The 18289-nt window shown below is 45.2% G+C and overlaps 1 protein-coding gene across 5 annotated transcripts in view; it reads right to left on the minus strand.

The window, feature by feature from the left end:
* Nucleotides 1–351: 351 nt before the first annotated feature.
* Nucleotides 352–18289, minus strand: part of SH2D3C (SH2 domain containing 3C) — a 45945-nt gene continuing 28007 nt past the window's right edge. For all 5 annotated transcript variants that reach the window (XM_069943033.1, XM_069943035.1, XM_069943032.1 and 2 more), the window contains 10 exons: nucleotides 17477–17516; nucleotides 6932–7060; nucleotides 6403–6839; nucleotides 5887–6011; nucleotides 4971–5509; nucleotides 4543–4658; nucleotides 3753–3924; nucleotides 2976–3087; nucleotides 2338–2544; nucleotides 352–2119 (listed from right to left, as the gene is read on the minus strand). In XM_069943033.1, coding sequence (XP_069799134.1) covers nucleotides 1944–2119; nucleotides 2338–2544; nucleotides 2976–3087; nucleotides 3753–3924; nucleotides 4543–4658; nucleotides 4971–5509; nucleotides 5887–6011; nucleotides 6403–6839; nucleotides 6932–7060; nucleotides 17477–17516 — 2053 coding nt within the window. In that variant the 3' untranslated portion in view covers nucleotides 352–1943. The remainder of the gene's footprint in view (nucleotides 2120–2337; nucleotides 2545–2975; nucleotides 3088–3752; nucleotides 3925–4542; nucleotides 4659–4970; nucleotides 5510–5886; nucleotides 6012–6402; nucleotides 6840–6931; nucleotides 7061–17476; nucleotides 17517–18289) is intronic.

Here is an 18289-nt window from a genome sequence, read left to right on the forward strand (position 1 = left end):
CTGGCAGAATTATTGTATGGCCGACAGCTCTGCTGTTGGGATTATTACGGCTGACAGCAGGCAACTTGCAGTTCTAACACTGGACACAAGATGGCGACAGATGCTTGACAGAACATTAGTGGCAGCTTTTTAGCTTTATTCTGTTGGTGCTCCCAGGGGATCATCACCTCCCGATAAGCTGACCGATTTAGGGGGCATTTACACCTGTCCGATCTACAGAACGAAGTTTGGAACTCCCGACATCTTCATTCATTTTGTTGCCCGAAGTAAGGAAACTGTTTAAATCTTTGCACTACTGTACTGACATGCTGTGGGCGGCTGTGGATACAGGAAACCAGTCACACAAAAGCGTTTTACATCAATCCATTTATTTACAAATGAGCTGAAATCAATGGCGGACGGCTCTGTACACTGATCTGAGGCGAGAGCAGATATTTACAGACTGGGACTATCTACAAAGGGAAGTCATATCTCTATACACACAGCAATTGACATTCATTGTTCTAAAAGTGACGGCCACTTTAGAGGTAAGTATACAGTCTATACGTTCACGGTGGGGGGGCTGGCAGCGGCTCAGATCTTTTCTTGAAGAAAACTAGAAATCTTCACAACACTGAGATGACACATTGTAACGTCACATATGTACAGATGTGCAAAGACTTTACCCCCCCCCCTCCGCCCATTATATGTGTAAGGACCAATCAGATTCTTCCAATCAATTTTATAGTGCACATAAGACTATGAAAGCAGCCGTATGATTGGTTATTGAGCTGGCACTGGGGATCAGGCCATGGATCCTACTACACCGCTGCCATTTTTTTTTTACCCTCCTTACTTGTCACAGAGAACAGCGGCATGACCCCTGGCAGTAAAAACGGGAAGCCCTGTGCCAAACGGAGGCAATTTGATTTGGTCCCTATCTGCTTTATCTCTACATCACATGTGTCAAACTCAGGCTCTCCAGCTGTTACAACACTATAATTTATGTAGCTTTGGCTGTCCAGGCATGATGGGAATTGTAGTTCTAAAACAGCTGGAGGGCCTGAGTTTGACTCGCCTGCTCTACATACACCCCAACATTTGCACTCTCCACCCAGGAGACCCTATCACTTACTTGCTGTTCATTTTGGAAGACCCATTTTTCCCTCCCTTGTTGTTAAAGTTGCAGTGTGGTGAAGAATGGAGCCACGGCCCAGGTTCACTGCGCTAATGTTGTAGGAGGGTCGGACCAAAGTTATCTTTTATGTTAGGTTTTATATAAAAATATACCTGCCTTACTGGGGGGGTTACATTATAAACCAATAGGTTACGTAGGGATTATTGATAACCTTTCTTTATAGCTTTTCCGATAGATTGAAAATATACAGTAAAATGTTTCCAGTTCTATAAAATTATAGTCTCTTATGTACGGATAGGTCAGTGATGTCAGTAGTCCATGTTATTGCAGTAGGTGGGTTTTCTTGTATCGATGTGCTTCGGTTTCATGAACATTGGATGATAAAACGGCATTAAGCGAGAACGTAACTAACCCACTAGGTGGCGATACAGTCCCTATCATAGGACCAGCAGTTCTTTCCATCCTCGTGCATATTCTTTGTCTCCTGTCCTCTTGCAGATTTGGCATGGCTGGTAAGCCGGTACACATGGATCTAGAACGCTAGATCCCATATAAAAGCCACCCATGGTGTCAGATTGTTCTTTTTGAATCAATAAGCATATGATGCAGTCATCTTCCCTGGAATTTTAACCCATTCCATGTCACAAGACCCAGCATGCACTGCGGTGCGATATATCAATGCCCCCTCCCCCCCTCAGAGAAGTCATAAAAAGTGCTATATTTCCTCCGTAAGAAGTCTCTCTTTTTTCTTTTATTCTCTCTTTCTTTCATTGCTTTGGACACGTTTCATCCCTTTGTTTTCCAGTCTCTATCAGCGGGATCTTTGTTATAACTCGCTGAAGCGCACGGACGGTTCCAGCTTGTGTGAGAGAGCGGTGAGAACTTTATCAAACTTGTCGTACCTCTCGGCTTGACTTCCAGCTGCTCCCCGACTGCCCCATAGCATCCGCATCTGGAATTCAGTGCTGGAGACCTCCATGAGATCCGATCGGGGATGGAAGCCTGTGGAGTCGAGAAAGAGACACCATCAGACAGGCAATAAGGACCACGCCGGCCATTAAACACGGAGGCAACCAATGTGGCCGCCACTGCAACTTTCATAGAGTGAGAATCTTATGTAGTTCTACATAAAGCCCCCCATGCTGGAGGTGTAACGGTGGCCATATTGTTATCAATCATGTTTTAAGAAACCAATGTACCCATAAGGATGTATTTCTCACCTTGTAGCCTCATTTCAGCATTGGTGCGGTACAGGCCCCCGTGATGCGCCACCATCCTGGCAGCTTCTAGATGAGACATGACCACTTCTACTCCATTGTCAATGCTGTCCCAGGGCTCTCCGCTATCCAACAAAGGGGAGTCTCTCTCCAGAAGGGTGATGAGCGGGATGATATGAGGGAAGGTGGTGTTACTCAGCGGGAGACTCTCTGTACAAAAGACAATAAAGATTCATACTGTTTAGTCACTGATACAATCAAAGTAATAGAGATTAATGGGGGGAAGGGGATTAACCAGTGAATGAATACACTAGTCTTAAAGGAGTTATGGAGGATTAGATAAAAAGCAAATCTACTTTGTTGCAAAAACAGCGCCACCCCTATCCTCAGGTTGTGTGTGGTATTACCATTCGGCTCCATTTACTTCTAGAACTAAGCCGTAATACCGCACACCCAAACTGAGGACAAGAGTGGTGCTGTTTCTGGAAGAAAGTGGCCAAATTTTTAAGCCTGGACAACCACTTTAAGTAAATGGTGCACGTCTCTGAATAAATCCGCCATATCTGACGCTACCTTCACACCATGTTGTGCCAACTCAGCGCTTAAAACAAAGTCAGCCAATTGGGAAATAAATGTATTACCTTTTCCTTCATTCATACTTTTCAGGAAAGGTTTCAGTTTCTTCTCATACAATATGGCTCCCTCTGTGTGTCTCTGTCTCAAGGCAATCCACGTCTGTTCTAGTCTTGAGATCTGGAGATGGATGGAGGAGAAACAGTCAGTCTTTGTTACGCCACGTGTGGAGGATTCATTAATCTTGCTGGGTTATAGCACCATTTCCTCCGAGCCAATAATATAGCTGGCAGGAGGGCCCATTGACCTGATTACATATGACCCCCCACCCCGACAACTTACAAATGTGACATCTGATAGGAACCATTACATTATCGCTCACTCTGCCAGCATTCGGCATGTTATAGGAGAGTAACTTTAATGCGCTGTGAACAGATTCTCTTAATAGAGATATCATTCTTCCATTCTCTATAGCAGGGGTAGGGAACCTTGTCCCTCCAGCTGTTGCAAAACTACAACTCCCATCATGCCCGGACAGACAAAGCTTTAGCTTTGGCTGTCCAGGCATGATGGGAGTTGTAGTATTGCAACAGCTGGAGAGCCAAGGTTCCCTACCCCCTGCTCTATATTTTCATTGTGGGTTTAGATGATGTGGTATAGCATGATGATAGGAATACCCCTTTAACTAGCAGCTAATTCGCTTTCAGCAGTGTGACACTGGCTGATGTCTGTGGTCACATAAGAGTGATGTGACGGCACCATATCTGGCTATAAAGCATTGTCTAAGAGGCCAGAGAAGATAATGGACAATGGCAGGAAGCTGGCAGAGAAGACAGCTGATGTACCTGTGCCAATTCCAATGCGTTCATCACAGCTGCGAAGCTATACAGGTTCCCCAGCGTGCCCTTCAGCTCGGCCGCTAGTTGAATGGTCTTGTGGAGCAATGCCGCCCTCTCCTCTGTACTTCCTGTGCAGCCCAAAATGTCCACCGCAATCATGATGGACATGGTGTGAAACCTGAGAAATGATAAACAATGATATATGACGTGATATGTGACTATGATGGTAAATGTATCATAGGGTCAGCAATTCCCAGAAGGCCTTTCATTGGCTTTGTGTATCTAGGGCTGTTAGGTTAACATGGGTGATAGAGTCACAGCACCCTCATAGACCCACCATACTAGGTCTCAAAGTAAATTCATGAGGATCTTTACCTAAAGGGCATTGGCCTAGGCCCGGCCAGGAGCTCAGGCTGGCCCCGAGAATCTTTAAACCCTCTCCAGAGTCAAATAGGTGAGGGCAGCAACACCCCAGAGGTCACAGAACCCTTTCACCTTCTGTCAAAATTTGAACTTGATGGACATGTATAGAATTTAGCATCTTTATCAGAGGGGCATTGGGCCTTGGCATAGGCCAGGTTCTGACATTGGCCCTTCTGTCCCATATTGAACTTAATGGATGTGTATGGCACTATGAGAATAGGCCTGTCCTACTTCTTCAATGACTAATAAGGCCTCTGTCTGTTCAATGATGGAGCAGGATGTCCTTTGCGGCAGATATGTTGTTTTTGCAGTTCAGCGTGACGCCATTCACATCCCAGACAGATGCCATGAATTAAGTCTGATCCCTACGCACCTTTCCAGAAGGTCAAGTCGCAGCTGGCGGCCATGCGGCAGCGTCAGGAGCTCCATGCCGGAGCTGACTCCCATGGTCCTCTGCATCTCCTTGGTAACACCGAGTATCCTGGCAACCTGGGAGCAACACAAAGATGGAGATTAATCTCTCCTAATTGCAAATAGATTGTCGCCTCATCTAGTGGGAAGTATTCCTGCGGGGGATCATAATAAACATGAGGACAGCAATCACTCTCCTTCAGGAGTATCGGAAAGAGACGGGGATGACATCATAGTGACATCATGGAGATTACTAAAAATATCATCTTCCTCTGACTCAATGCTATTTCCATCCACAGTGTCTGGACTCACACTTAGAAGGTGTGGACTTTGAAGGACTAGGTTCTATGATGACTATTAGGTTATTATATGAGATGGTCATGTCCTTACCTCACAGTCCGTTTTGGTGATGTGCTTGGCAATAGTCTTTGCATCCACCTCAGAGAACAGCTCTTTGACCTTCTTCAGGATACACATCTCCAGGGGTTTATTGTCTGCAGGAATCAGCATGGACTTGAAGGCCGATGGGTTGAAAGAAGATTTGACTTCTACGCTTGGGGTAATAAAAGAGAGTCTGTCCTTGTCGGTATCGTCCACCATACGGGTGACACCTGCCCTGACGCCTTCATCGACTTTTAACCTCTCCACGTAACTTTTGGGTGGCAAAGGTTTGTTGTGCGTGTCGTGTGTCGGGGAGGCCGGGCGGAGCTGGCAATAATGTCCATTATCGGGGTCGCTGTAACTGTTTATAGAGGGTGAAGGGGAGATTTGTGGGTATCCGTGACTGGGAGTGGAATGGGTACTTTCAGCCATGTTTAATGTGGCCTTGTTATTTGCTGGATTCACATAAGGTTCGCTGGAGCGTCTTATGACTGGGGAACCTGGAGTTACACTTGGTGCTGGAGTCCCTTGGGGCTTCACCCTGACAACTGAACAAGGGCAGATATGAAACGGTTAATACATAGACATAAGGGTGAATGCTATCACCATCTTTTGATGTTAGAAACTTACTAAGGGCCCCATTAAACATACAGAGCAAATGCTAGTTCAGATGTACGGCTGACGGATGATTACTAGGAAGGGATGTATGTCTGGTCCAGCCTTGTGAAGATGCGCGCCGATCTCCATGATGAGTGCTTGCTTATAGAGTCTTTACATACATCCCATAGGGCAATCAGCCGTACAGCCAAACTAAAGTTTGCTCATTTGTCAGTTGATTCCTATCCCTATTACATGTCCGCCACTTCGACCCATAAACACCCTGTGTAATAGAGCCCTTACAGACTTATATCACCATGATACATACCTGTACTATAGGCCGGGGATCCGGGAGTCTCCGAAATAGGGGACATTGGAGAGTGGAGGTCTTGGATTTGGTCCACACTGACGGCACAGCTCCTGATGATGTCTCTGTGATGTGGGGAGGAGGTGCTAGAAAAAAAAAACAAAAAAAAAACATTATATAGAATATAAAGATGGAGATGCTGGAACCTGCCTTTCTACACGGACCAGCGAAGTAAAAAAAAATGGATGGTTAAAATGGTTAGCAATCTGCTGATCCACAACCCATCTCCCATTCCTCAGGCTTCTGAAGAAATATGAAACTTGTGGCTACGTCCTTAGAGAGTTATGCTGGCCGTATACTTTCAACAGCTATCCCTACTACCTATCCATTCACGTTTGACTAGCTGCTTGGCTACTGTAGTAGCATCTTACCTCCCATTATCATTTGTGTGAAGAAAGGATTGACATGCCCAATTCTACCAATATATGTATGGCCACCTTAGTGCATAAGACACTAGGAATATGGGTATGTCCATACCTGTTTGGGCAGCCATTGCTCTTAGTGATCTTGTCTGCAGTGAGTCCATCGGTCATGGTGATGCTTCTTCTCTTCATATGTCCCTTCTGTGGGCTCTGCGAGCCCTGCCTGCCCGGGGATAGCCCATAGCTGGCCTCCAGGTATCGTAGTGGAAATGTACGATTGATAGGACAATAGATGAGTGCACCACTCTGATCCGAGACTGCCCGTCGGCTACCGACATAAAAGCGAACCAGGGCCGGGATGTTGTCGAAGCTCTCTTGTTCGAAAAGGTACTGTATACGGGTGTAGCTGTCACTGGTTTTCACCATCACCTTGTTGATCTTGAAATGTAAAGGCTCATTCTTCCATCGACAGGTCAGTACATAGTCACCCAGACTGGTCAATGAGTCCCTGATGAGAAAGTCCCCATTTCTCTGCACTAAGCTCTCCGACACCTAAGACAATGGAAGAACATGGACAAGTTACTCAATCATCGTGGTTTAGCAAGAAAAGTGGAGACCATGACCGAGGTTAAAAGGCACACTACCTCTCGTGGTATGCGTCCATGGTACCAGGCGTGGCTGCGCAGGTCCGAGCTGTTCAGCTTCAGCTCTTCTTCCAATTCTTTATGCAGTTTCTCCGGTGGAGTATCCAAGATGTACTTCTCCTTCGAGAACTAAGGGAACATGAAGCACGTTATAAGATATGTACCACTTCATCCATCCCATATTGAGCAAAATGCGATTATACGACTTCAAAGAGCACAGTGTGTAATATTTATAGGAGAAGATTCCAATTTCATCCTTCACCCTAAAATGTAACTTCACACCCTATTAATGCAAAGCTTTCTGGATCAAAGTCAGCGATTCTCCCCTACAGACCAAGGCTACGGGAACACAGCAGCTTCTGTATTCATGTGGACATGTGCTGTCAGGACTGGTATGGGCAGATGGGAAGATGGCTGGTGCCGTTCTTGGTTTTGGCATCAACGTGTTAACATATTGAGGCATCAGTGGACTATATTCACCATCTGAGGAGAACTCAAAGGATGGACTGCTGGCTGAAAACCTGGAAGGATCCATCACTACTGTCTCTAATGCCTTCATAATCGCTATTCTGCCAACATCACATTCACTTATGGTTGGTCTTGCAAGAACATGAGTTCTACATGTAACATCATACAGAAGCCTCCTCCAACCTGTGCTTCTCCATCTGCTGCAAAACCACAACTCTCAGCTGGGAGTTGTAGTCTTGCAACCGCTGTAGAGCCACACGACTATAGATCAACCCAGCAACATGCATATATAATAGATACTAGATGAGGGGCATGTGAGCAATGTAAAGTTGGAGTGCCAGCAATTTTAGATACAAGCTTGTTCGATGGAACATCCAATACTCCGACACCTAATATTTGTTTAAATCTTCATTCACTGTCGGCTAATTTGAACAACATAAGAATCCAGCACGTTTCGAACCTGTGGTTCTTTATCAAAGCTTACTCTCCATGGTTTGGTTCTCACAATAATATGTTCACACATAGTATTTCCGTCAGTGTTTTGGTCAGTAGTTTTTCAACCAAAACCAGGAGTGTAATTGAGAGGGCAAAATTAAAATGGAAAGATTTGCCTAGTTTCCATATTTTTAACTCACTCCTGGTTTTGATAGAAATAAGACTGACGGAAATACTATGTGTGAACATAGCCTAATATATGGGTGTTCCTATTTCAAGCTGTTATCCCCTATGTGATAACAAGCCGATCAGTGGGGGTCCAATGGCTGGAACCACAACCAATCCAGAGAATGGGGCTAAACTGTGCCTGTACATGGCCAGTGTTCCATTCATTCTCTATGGGGTCATCAAACATTGGCGAGTTCAGGACCAAACATTGCCAAAGCGCAATTATCCGCTCCAGAAACAATTGTTCTTGGGATTGGTGGGGGACCCTGGCTCAGACCCCCGTGACCAGCTTGTTATGCCCTATCCTGTGGTTAGGGAAAAACATCTTGAAATGGGAATATCCCTATAAAATTATATATATATATATATATATATATATATATATATATATATATATATATATATATATATATATATATATATATATATCATACATACATACATACATACATACATACATACATACATATACACACACACACACACACACACAACACACACACTGAAGCAAATATATATACTTTTAGATGGGTAATTTAAATGCATTGGGTCCCTTCAGATAACAGGACCTTGTGTGACTACTACCTCTGCACCCACTATACCAGGGGTAGGGAACCTTGGCTCTCCAGCTGTTGCAAAACTACAACTCCCATCATGCCTGGACAGCCAAAGCTTTAGCTAGAGAGCCATGGTTCCCTGCCCCTGCCCTATACCTATGCCACTTTGGCAACCAGGAAACCCATATCCAAGGAGGTGTGTGTGTGTGTGTGTGTGTGTGTGGGGGGGGGGGGGGGTACATGATCTTACTTCTGTCCATTTTGTATATTCATCTGTAGCGTAAAATTAAGCAGATTTCATCTGCTCCCTTAAGAATTAATTGAGTTATGTGATGTCACTGTCACAACGACATCACTGATCTTCATCCCAAGACCTGACAGTCAAACTTAGGATTTTACTGTATTGCTCAAAAAGCAAGAAAACCATAGAAATGTGTAATTCCCCACCTATACAGAAGAGCTACGTGACCCCCGTCTAACAGGATCAGCATTAGCCATTTAATGCTGGCTGGTAATTCCCTTTCACATATGGAGGACACAGATCTGACTATTAGTGTGTGTTGCAGGCAATAGGTTTATAGCAGAAGAGAATTAAGGCCTTTATTCTTTATCAGTCCAGGTGGCAGCTTCTAGTCTCCGCCATAGCCCACGCCAGCACCAGATAATCTCCCTCTGCAGAAAATCGCATCAAAGCTGCTCTGGCTTCTTGAATAATACAGACGGTTTAGAGGCATCGTCTGCATTGTAATGAGCTTTTGTGGCCACGGGAACACCTGAGCCGATCACCCGTGCACGGCCCCCGCTGCCTCCCACCATGGAAAAGCAATGACGCCATGGGCTGAGTCAGCTGGATCACTACAGCACAGCCTTGATTAGATTGTAAGCTCTTTGTACCATTTTACATATGGGAAAGGTAACACCGACACTGATGCCAATACACAACTGGGCGGATTTACTCTGGCGGCCATATTGGTTGTCACCCAGCTTTCCCAGAGAAGGATAAAACTAGACATGGCTGAAAGGGCCGGGTACAAGTGACCGTTCTGATCATATGTCGGGTTCGCCACGTGACTCCGGCACATTTATCTGAATTTACAATCCTATTATTTGGAGTCTTGGGAGATTTGTATAAAATGGAGCTGTTTAATCCAGACTGGAGATCGCTTACATGTAACGTATTCGCAGCTAGTGAGCCCACTGGGAAATTACAGAAGCAGAAACATCTCCTTCCCGCCCATCACCACATTAATTAAAGTATATCGGAGGTCCTCTGCCCGGCAGCTGCTCACATCATGTGATTTACACCCGCATTGCCCCCATATTAATTGCACCGCACATAATATCTCCACCAGGACTTATAAAAAAGAAGCTTTTCAGGGTCCAAGGGGGCTGTAACTATATGCAACACTGGCCAAAAGCATTAGCATAAATCTTATTAGAGGGTATTATGGGAGATATTGCAGCATTTTACCCCATATGCATAGCATTACATATACGGGGGTAACATTTAAAGCACCTCCCTCTAGGATGGCACAACCAAGCATAGGTGCCAGTCCTAGAGGTGGGACTTATCAATCTGACATTTGTGGGTCGGCCATAATAGTCTGGGCTGGGAATAGCCCCTTGGTCCCTGCTGTTACTATATGTGATGCTGGCTCTATGGGCGGCCATACTACCATAAATCATTCCCTGGAAGTGATCTCACAAGATTTAGGCCGCTGTCCAACCAACAATATTTTTGTATTCGTGTCCCCATATAAAGACCTCGTAGCCATCCGTGTAGGGTCTCTAAGCAGATGCTTCAGATATACGGCCACAAGTAATAAGGCAGCCATGCGATTTACACCCACATTTATCCCTATATCAATTACATTGTACATAATATTTCCACCAGGGTCATGATAAACTGGCCTTATACCAGCATTTTCTTCCATATTCACCCTCCCCCTTTGACCCAGAGAGGTCTCCTTATAAGACCCCAAACATTACATGCAATGACGGGACTATAAAGGGACACAGTATGGATTTAGTGAAGCCATTTTGTATTGGACATAGTAGCCATACCTTTGTGCTGACTATCTAGCACTACTATATGGGTTCTCTAATAGATGGCGCTATTATATATAGCGGTTGTACTATTGTCCCCTTAGTGCTGGGACTGTACAGAATAATTGCCAGCTCTTTGGACCCCTTGTCTCTCTATTAGACCACCTCTGCACAGCGCGGCCCCATTATCCTGCCGCCCTGGCCATGCTGTGACTGAGGGGGCACGGAGAGGAGGAGGCGGCGGCTCTAATTACTGGTGGGGACATTCAGCCTAAATATTCCCTGGAGGGGCCGCGGCTTAAGTAGATACCGTTGCCATGTCAACCCACTCCTGTCAAGGCTGCGGCTTCTCTGTGCGGTCTGACAACTTCCTTCTTACCAGGTCTGTCTACTGCCACAATCCCTCACCATCCATCCATTGATTTTACTACTACACGGATAAGGAGGGGCCGTGGAGAGGGGGAGTCTGTGCTGACTATGCTTCTGGATGGAGATGAAGGATAGATGTGCTATAGGAATATTACTATTAGAATAACACAACCATCCACCCAAATAACCAATATTGGGTGCTGCCATAGTGATGAAGAATATTGCTGCTACCATGGGGTCGCCCCTCTTGTAAATGCCCATATTGAGGGAGAATATTGCTGCTACCATGGGGTCGCCCCACTTGTAAATGCCCGTATTGAGGGAGAATATGGCTGCTACCATGGGGTCGCCCCACTTGTAAATGCCCATATTGAGGGAGAATATTGCTGCTACCATGGGGTCGCCCCACTTGTAAATGCCTGTATAGAGGGAGAATATTGTGGTACCATGGGGTCACCCCGCTTGTAAATGCCCGTATTGAGGGAGAATATTGCTGCTACCATGGGGTCGCCCCACTTGTAAATGCCCGTTTTGAGGGAAAATATTGCTGCTTGCTACCATGGGGTCACCCCGCTTGTAAATGCCTGTATAGAGGGAGAATATTGTGGTACCATGGGGGTTGCCCCTCTTGTAAATGCCCGTATAGAGGGAGAATATTGCTGGTACCATGGGGGTTGCCCCTCTTGTAAATGCCCGTATTGAGGGAGAATATTGCTGGTGCCCTGGGGTTACCCCGCTTGTAAATGCTCCATGTTTCTGGTTCATTTCTCTTTGCACATCTGACGGTGTCCTGAGGGGACGTGGTGTCTGATCTCTCCCCTGAGGACGCTGTCGCCGCGATGGTTGCAGCACAACACATGGGTTCAGTCATTTAACCCTATCCTGCATCTAATAATGAACATCTTCTTTCCATACCACTCCCTGAAGCCGCTTATCACGTACTGATATGTAGTGGAAAAATAGCCCCAATACACCTGGGGTGATTTTTCTCCTGGCTTGTTTCATTTGGGGGTCCTGAGCTCACCCCCAATCTCAGGGCACTGCATATGCTGTCTGGGCTGCCATTGGTTAGAAATGATGTCATTGCTCTAAGAACATGGTAATAAGCTATTGGCGGAGGTGCAGAGATGATGACGTCACCGGAGTAACACCCAGTCATTCATTCATTGCTCTATCACCCATCCTCAGTAACCCTCTCCATGCCAGATGGATACATGTACTCCGGGCTTCAATCTCGCTCATCCGTAACTTTCATCTAAGGACAGGGCACCTTCTGCCGCAGGGCGACACTAAATAATATCAGATACAACGCGGCGAGGCATTACATCATGTAACATTATGTAGTGTAACATATCACTCACAACATACTTTATTAACCCCCAATGTTCCATACTAAATCATGGCACCCAATAAAATGACTTTATACCTTAAAAATCCTATATATTTTTTATTTTTTTTAGGAAAAGTGATTCTTTGCCCACGCAATAATGTTCCCCATGCCCCCTGCCTACATGCCATTAGATGACGTCATTGGAGAATATTGATTGAATGGTGATGACATGGGGATCGATGTGCTTGCAGTGTTCATGTATGACCACATCTACCCACATGTTTAACCCAGCGCTGTCTGTACCAGAAGCAATGACGTCACCATATGGCTAAAACACACACATGCAGAAGTGGATGGAGACATAGAAGTCCTTCCTTCTTACATGTATACCTGGCTCCGGCTCAATAAAACCGCACAGGTGATTCCAGCCTGAACCGGTTTCGGGATCCACCTTGGACCCAGAAACTTCCCCCCTTTGGCAAGCAGGTAGCATTGTCTTGTGCCGTGCCATCGTCTTAACTGCTTTGCCCAGAATCCTTATTTAGGTGATGTCCCTCATAGAACATAAAGTCTACCCCGTCTCTATCCACAATTTCTACACCAACTTTAATCCCTACAATAAATGCATCCTGCGTCTATTAACTTTCAGTACAGAGAAGTGAGGAGACCCATGGTGGACCCCTGCAAGACCCATGGTGGACCCCCTCAGCTGTGGACATCGTGTCATGCCCCTCTACCTGGGCACGGTTTACCTGTGTATCTCACCTGCTGCATAAATGGACTGATGGAGAGATTGATAGATGACGGATATACAGAGAATTTAGCCACACTTGCTCATGCGGTTCCTTACCTGCACCTGCATGAAAGACCCCCGGTAGAAGCAGCATGCCGCCGCTGACAGGGCACTCCATAGGCTGCACCTTTCAGTCATGCTGAAACCAAATCCTCCATCCAAATGCAAAGAAAGAAGTAAAATCCTGACCGGACGTATAGTTGTAATAGATCCCTTGTTGGCCGGGTGCATGCAGCGCGGCAGCTACAGCTGATCTTGGCTACTGGTGCTGATGCTGCTGTTGGATTGCAGACTGATGCTTCAAGCATTACCTCATCCCTTGTCAAAAGAGCATCATGGGAGGAGCCCGGCCGGCGCTCATAGACATTCAGCTATGGCTATAGCCTCTCCTCCCTATCTCCCCTCCTCCCTCCCTCTCTTTCTCTGTTCTTATCTCCCAATTCTCTTTCCGCCTCTCCAGGCTTACACCTCCCCCTTTCTAGGGATTTTGGGCAGGGAAGGAGGACTACTACGTGTGTGAATGAATGAACTTATTACTGGTGGGGGGCAGGGCAGGAATGTGAGGTCACCGGGAGCATCTCACATTGGTATCCAGGTCACCGAGAACATGTAGAAGCTATTTACACCTGTGAGTGTGTGCATGTGTATATATATATATATATATATATATATATATATATTTAATCCAACTAAACATCTTAGTTGCTGCATGGCACCTAATATTTCTTTAAAAAGGTCGGATACCTTCCTTTAAAAAAATAAAAAATAAAAAAATATTTAAAAATTATACCTCCATATAGTGCCCTAATAATGCTCCATTAAAGAGTCCGCATAATCCTGCCCTACACAGCCTACAATATACCGCCATATAGTGCCCAAATAATGCTGCATTAAAGATCCCTTATAATACTGCCCTATACAACCCACATTATACCGCCATATAGTGCCCTAATAATGCTGCATTAAAGATCCCTTATAATACTGCCCTATACAACCCACATTATACCGTCATATAGTGAACAAGTAATGCTCCATTAAATATCCCTTCTAATACTGCCTTATACAGCTCACACTATACAGCTCACACTATACCGCCATATAGTGCTCTAATAATGCTCCATTAAAGATCCCTTATAATACTGCCCTATAAAACCTACATTATACCACCATATAGTTCCCAAATAATGCTCCATTAAAGATTCCTTATAATACTGCCCTATACAGCTCACATTATACCGCCATATAGTGTTCAAGTAATGTCCCTTTAAAATACTGCCCTATATATACTTTATTATATGAAAATTCAGTTTGGTTAGAATATATAATCCATCTGATTCATGACTACTGTTTGGCGGTATGACTTCCATTAATAGCAGCGATATTCCGCTATACATGTCATAGCTGGTAGGAAGCGACATTTCTGCTCGTTGCCAAGTTTGGTAAATTCACAGGGCTCAGTACTTGGCAGGGGTAAGTCTACAGACAAGTGTCTGTCCGTATTGGCCCAGATTTACTTGACAGATGCTCTATTTTGTGAAGCTGCGACAAATGCGAGCGGACATGTGGCGGCACAGAGACTCACAAAAGCCGTGCTCTCATCTCCAGTGGAACTTCTCCGGGTGGCCGAGCGGAAGAGAACTCATTAGGCTGCATACTATAGTACCCCAGCGTCTACACTGGATGACGACTTCTACTCTCTCGGGGCATTTCTTTTTTTTTTTTTTTTTAGAAATATAGCTCCCCAGGTGATGCTTAATGTCTTAAAGGAACACTCTAGGAAAAAAAATAGTATACTGTATACTGCTTAGTGCTGGGCCTGAGGGGGTGGAGAGCAGAGACAGAAGCCATGCTGCACCCCATCAGACCCTGCACTATGTGTAACACAATATCAGCTTTCCCTGGTGTGTCCCTATAATGTGCTCACCGTCTTTCTTCCTATAACATACTAGGAGCTCTGTCCTCAGGGATCACACTTGCCGCACGGTTTAGTTGCTCCTTTGCCCCTACGTAATTGGCTCCATAGTATAATAGCACTTAGGCTGATTGACTTTGTTATGACCGAATACTTCTCAAGCTTTGTCTATGTGACCCTGACCCTTGCCTTGGCTTTGAACCCGCGTCTGAGCCAATGACTTTCCATGTTCTTCACCCCTGGCATGTCTCAATACATCTTTTATGGACCCCCCATCTGTGAGGCCCTCAACATCCTGGTTTCATTTCAATGAGGTTTATTAAAGGGGTTGTTCACCAAAAATTTTTGTCTTGGAAATCAACTGTTGGCAGAAAGTGCCCGAGATTTGTAATTTACTTCTATTAAAAAAAATCTCCAGTCTCCCAGTATATATCAGCTGCTGTATGTCCTGTATGTCCTGGTGTATTCTTTCCAGTCTAACACAGTGCTCTCTGCTGCCATCTCTGTCCATGTAAGGAACTGTGCAGAGCAGTAGCATATTCCTGTAGAAAACCTCTCCTGCTCTCCAGACTGGAAAGAATACACCACTTCCTGCAGGACATACAGCAGCTGATCAGTACTGGAAGACTAGAGATTTTTTTAATAGACGTAAATTACAAATCTCTGACACTTTCTAGAATCAGTTGATTTGAAAGAAAGATATTTTTATGGTGAACTACCCCTTTAAGCCTCCATACACATTAGTAAAACGTGGGGGTCAACCCCACTGTTTATGGAGGGACCAGCCAACTGTCTAATGTACATGTAGGCCTTCCAACCCCGATAGAGAAGGGTCAGGCATGTTTGATTTCTACTGTCTGACCCTGTTGCATTCAGAGAAATAACCCTACCCCATAGGTGTCTGGCAGCAGCCTACCTCCCCTCTCCCCATTCAGAATACACGAGGCCAATATTCATGTGAATAAAGGGATTGGGAGAGACAACGAAAATTTGGCCGGCGACTATGGAAGATGTACGGGCATCTGTAATGTGTGCAGGTTAGTTGCATCCCTTCCTAGGGAGAACCTGTACAGTCACTCTCTTCAGAGGTGTCAAACTCAGGCCCTCAAGTCGTTGCAAAACTACACTTCCCATCATGCCCGACTTTGGCTTTAGCTTTGGCTGTCCAGGCATGGTGGGAATTGTAGTTTTGCAATAACGGGGGAGCCCTGAGTTTGACACCTGTGATCTACGTTAACCCAAAAAGAAATGAGGTATCAAGAGTATGAAGGTCATTGTTAGGGCTGTGATGGTGTTAACCATTACCCTTTCAATCTTTGCAGTGGGACCCGCTCACCTCCATATGCACCCCAATTTTCACTCATTTGTAGGACTCTACTCTGCCCTAAGTCTATTAGGGTACTACTACACGGGTTGATGGGGGCCCGATAATAACTAGATCGGTGCTCGTTTACTGGGCCTATTACACGACCTGATATTCGTTTAACAAGGGCTGCATGGACATCGTTACAGATGTCCTTGCAGCCCTTGCTTAAACTCTATACATTACCTATCCATGCTGAAGGTCTCCTCTTACTGGGTCCGGCGCACTGCAGCTTCAGAGTGGCCTGTCTTAACTGACAAGCCGCTCAGCCAATCACAGGCCGCTCTGAAGCTGGAGCGCGCAGGACCCGGGAAGAAGACCGCAAGAGGAGCCCTGCAGCATGGATAGGTGATTTATAGAGTTTGGAAATCACCGGCTGCCCACCGCTATTACACATAGCCATGCGCGTTCGTCACTCGACAATTATAGGTCCAAACCTATATCAACAATCAGCCGATGATGGTTGTGTTTATTACACGGAGTGATAATCGGCCGGATAGGGCCAATTCGGCTGATTATTGTTCCATGTAATAGAACCCTTAGAGGAGATTGCGGCTGACAATCTTCAGCACTTTTTATGGGTCAGATACCCTGACTTACAGGGTAGCTACCTCTAGAGGCACTAGAGAGCCTTACTATTGGCAGACAGCTTATTTGCATATCTTTTTTCTCAGGAAGCATTGTCTGACCTATAAGACTCCTTAATCCACATGGAAACACATTACCCCATCACTACCCCTTTAACTGTTGTCATGATAGAAAACTATATAACTGTGTGCTAGTCATAGGGTTCTGTATAATACCGACATATGATTGTTTCCAAGTTGTAGTAGAGAAGAGGAGCCGCCACTATTATTGGTAATAAGGACCTTCAGTACGTGCAGTAAACATGGCTACTGCCGTCTACAGCTTCTCCCTATGTGACCTGACCTCAGCAGACTGATGTCATGGGTTGTGTACTGGGTGCTGCCATTCCTCGGAGTGATGGCGCAGGTGGCAGACATAGGATAAACATACGTCCATAAGGGACGGAGTGATCCTTACCTTCACATAGTCGCTACCACCATCCAGACTGTTACAGGTGCTGCAAGAGAGAGAAAGAAAAGGTTAGGGGAATTCTCTGTATTTCCACTCATCTTAAAGGGGAACTCAAATGATTTTTTTCTTTCAAACAACCTGTGTCAGTTATATAGATTTGTAATTTAAAGTTATATAGATTTGTAATTTACTTGTATTGAAAATATCAAGTCTTCCACTACTTATCAGCTGCTGTATGTCCTGCAGGAAGTGGTGTATTCTCTCCAGTCTGACACAGTGCTCTCTGCTGCCACCTCTGTCCATGTCAGTAACTGTCCAGAGCAGTAGCAAATCCCCATAGAAAACCTCTCCAGCTCTGGACAGTTCCTGAAATGGACAGAGGGGGCAGCAGAGAGAACTGTGTCAGACTGGAAGGAATATACACCAATTCCTGCAGGACATACAGCTGCTGATAAGTACTGGAAGATTTTTGAATAGAAGTAAATTGCAAATCTCTATAATTTCTACCAGTTGATTTGTTAAAAAAATCTTTTTCACCGGATTTCCCCTTTAAGGGTTATGGGTAAAGAATGAGATCTAATTTGAGTCTGATCGTACAGAATTTGATTTCCTGTGGCTGAAGAAGTTGGATGCTGCCCTAGGGAGTCCTGGAAAATATGGATACAGCCATAGGCCACAGCCCTCAGTCATACAGTCAAACCCCTGACCCGCCATTAGTTCTATGGAGTATTGTGAGACAATAACCGACCGTCGTTCCATACAGGAAGCCGCCATTTTACTGTTTACGGTCACAATATGTTCTGTCATTTCTGGATCTCC

Source organism: Dendropsophus ebraccatus, chromosome 10 (genome assembly GCF_027789765.1).
Source record: "Dendropsophus ebraccatus isolate aDenEbr1 chromosome 10, aDenEbr1.pat, whole genome shotgun sequence".
NCBI classification, from domain to species: domain Eukaryota; kingdom Metazoa; phylum Chordata; class Amphibia; order Anura; family Hylidae; genus Dendropsophus; species Dendropsophus ebraccatus.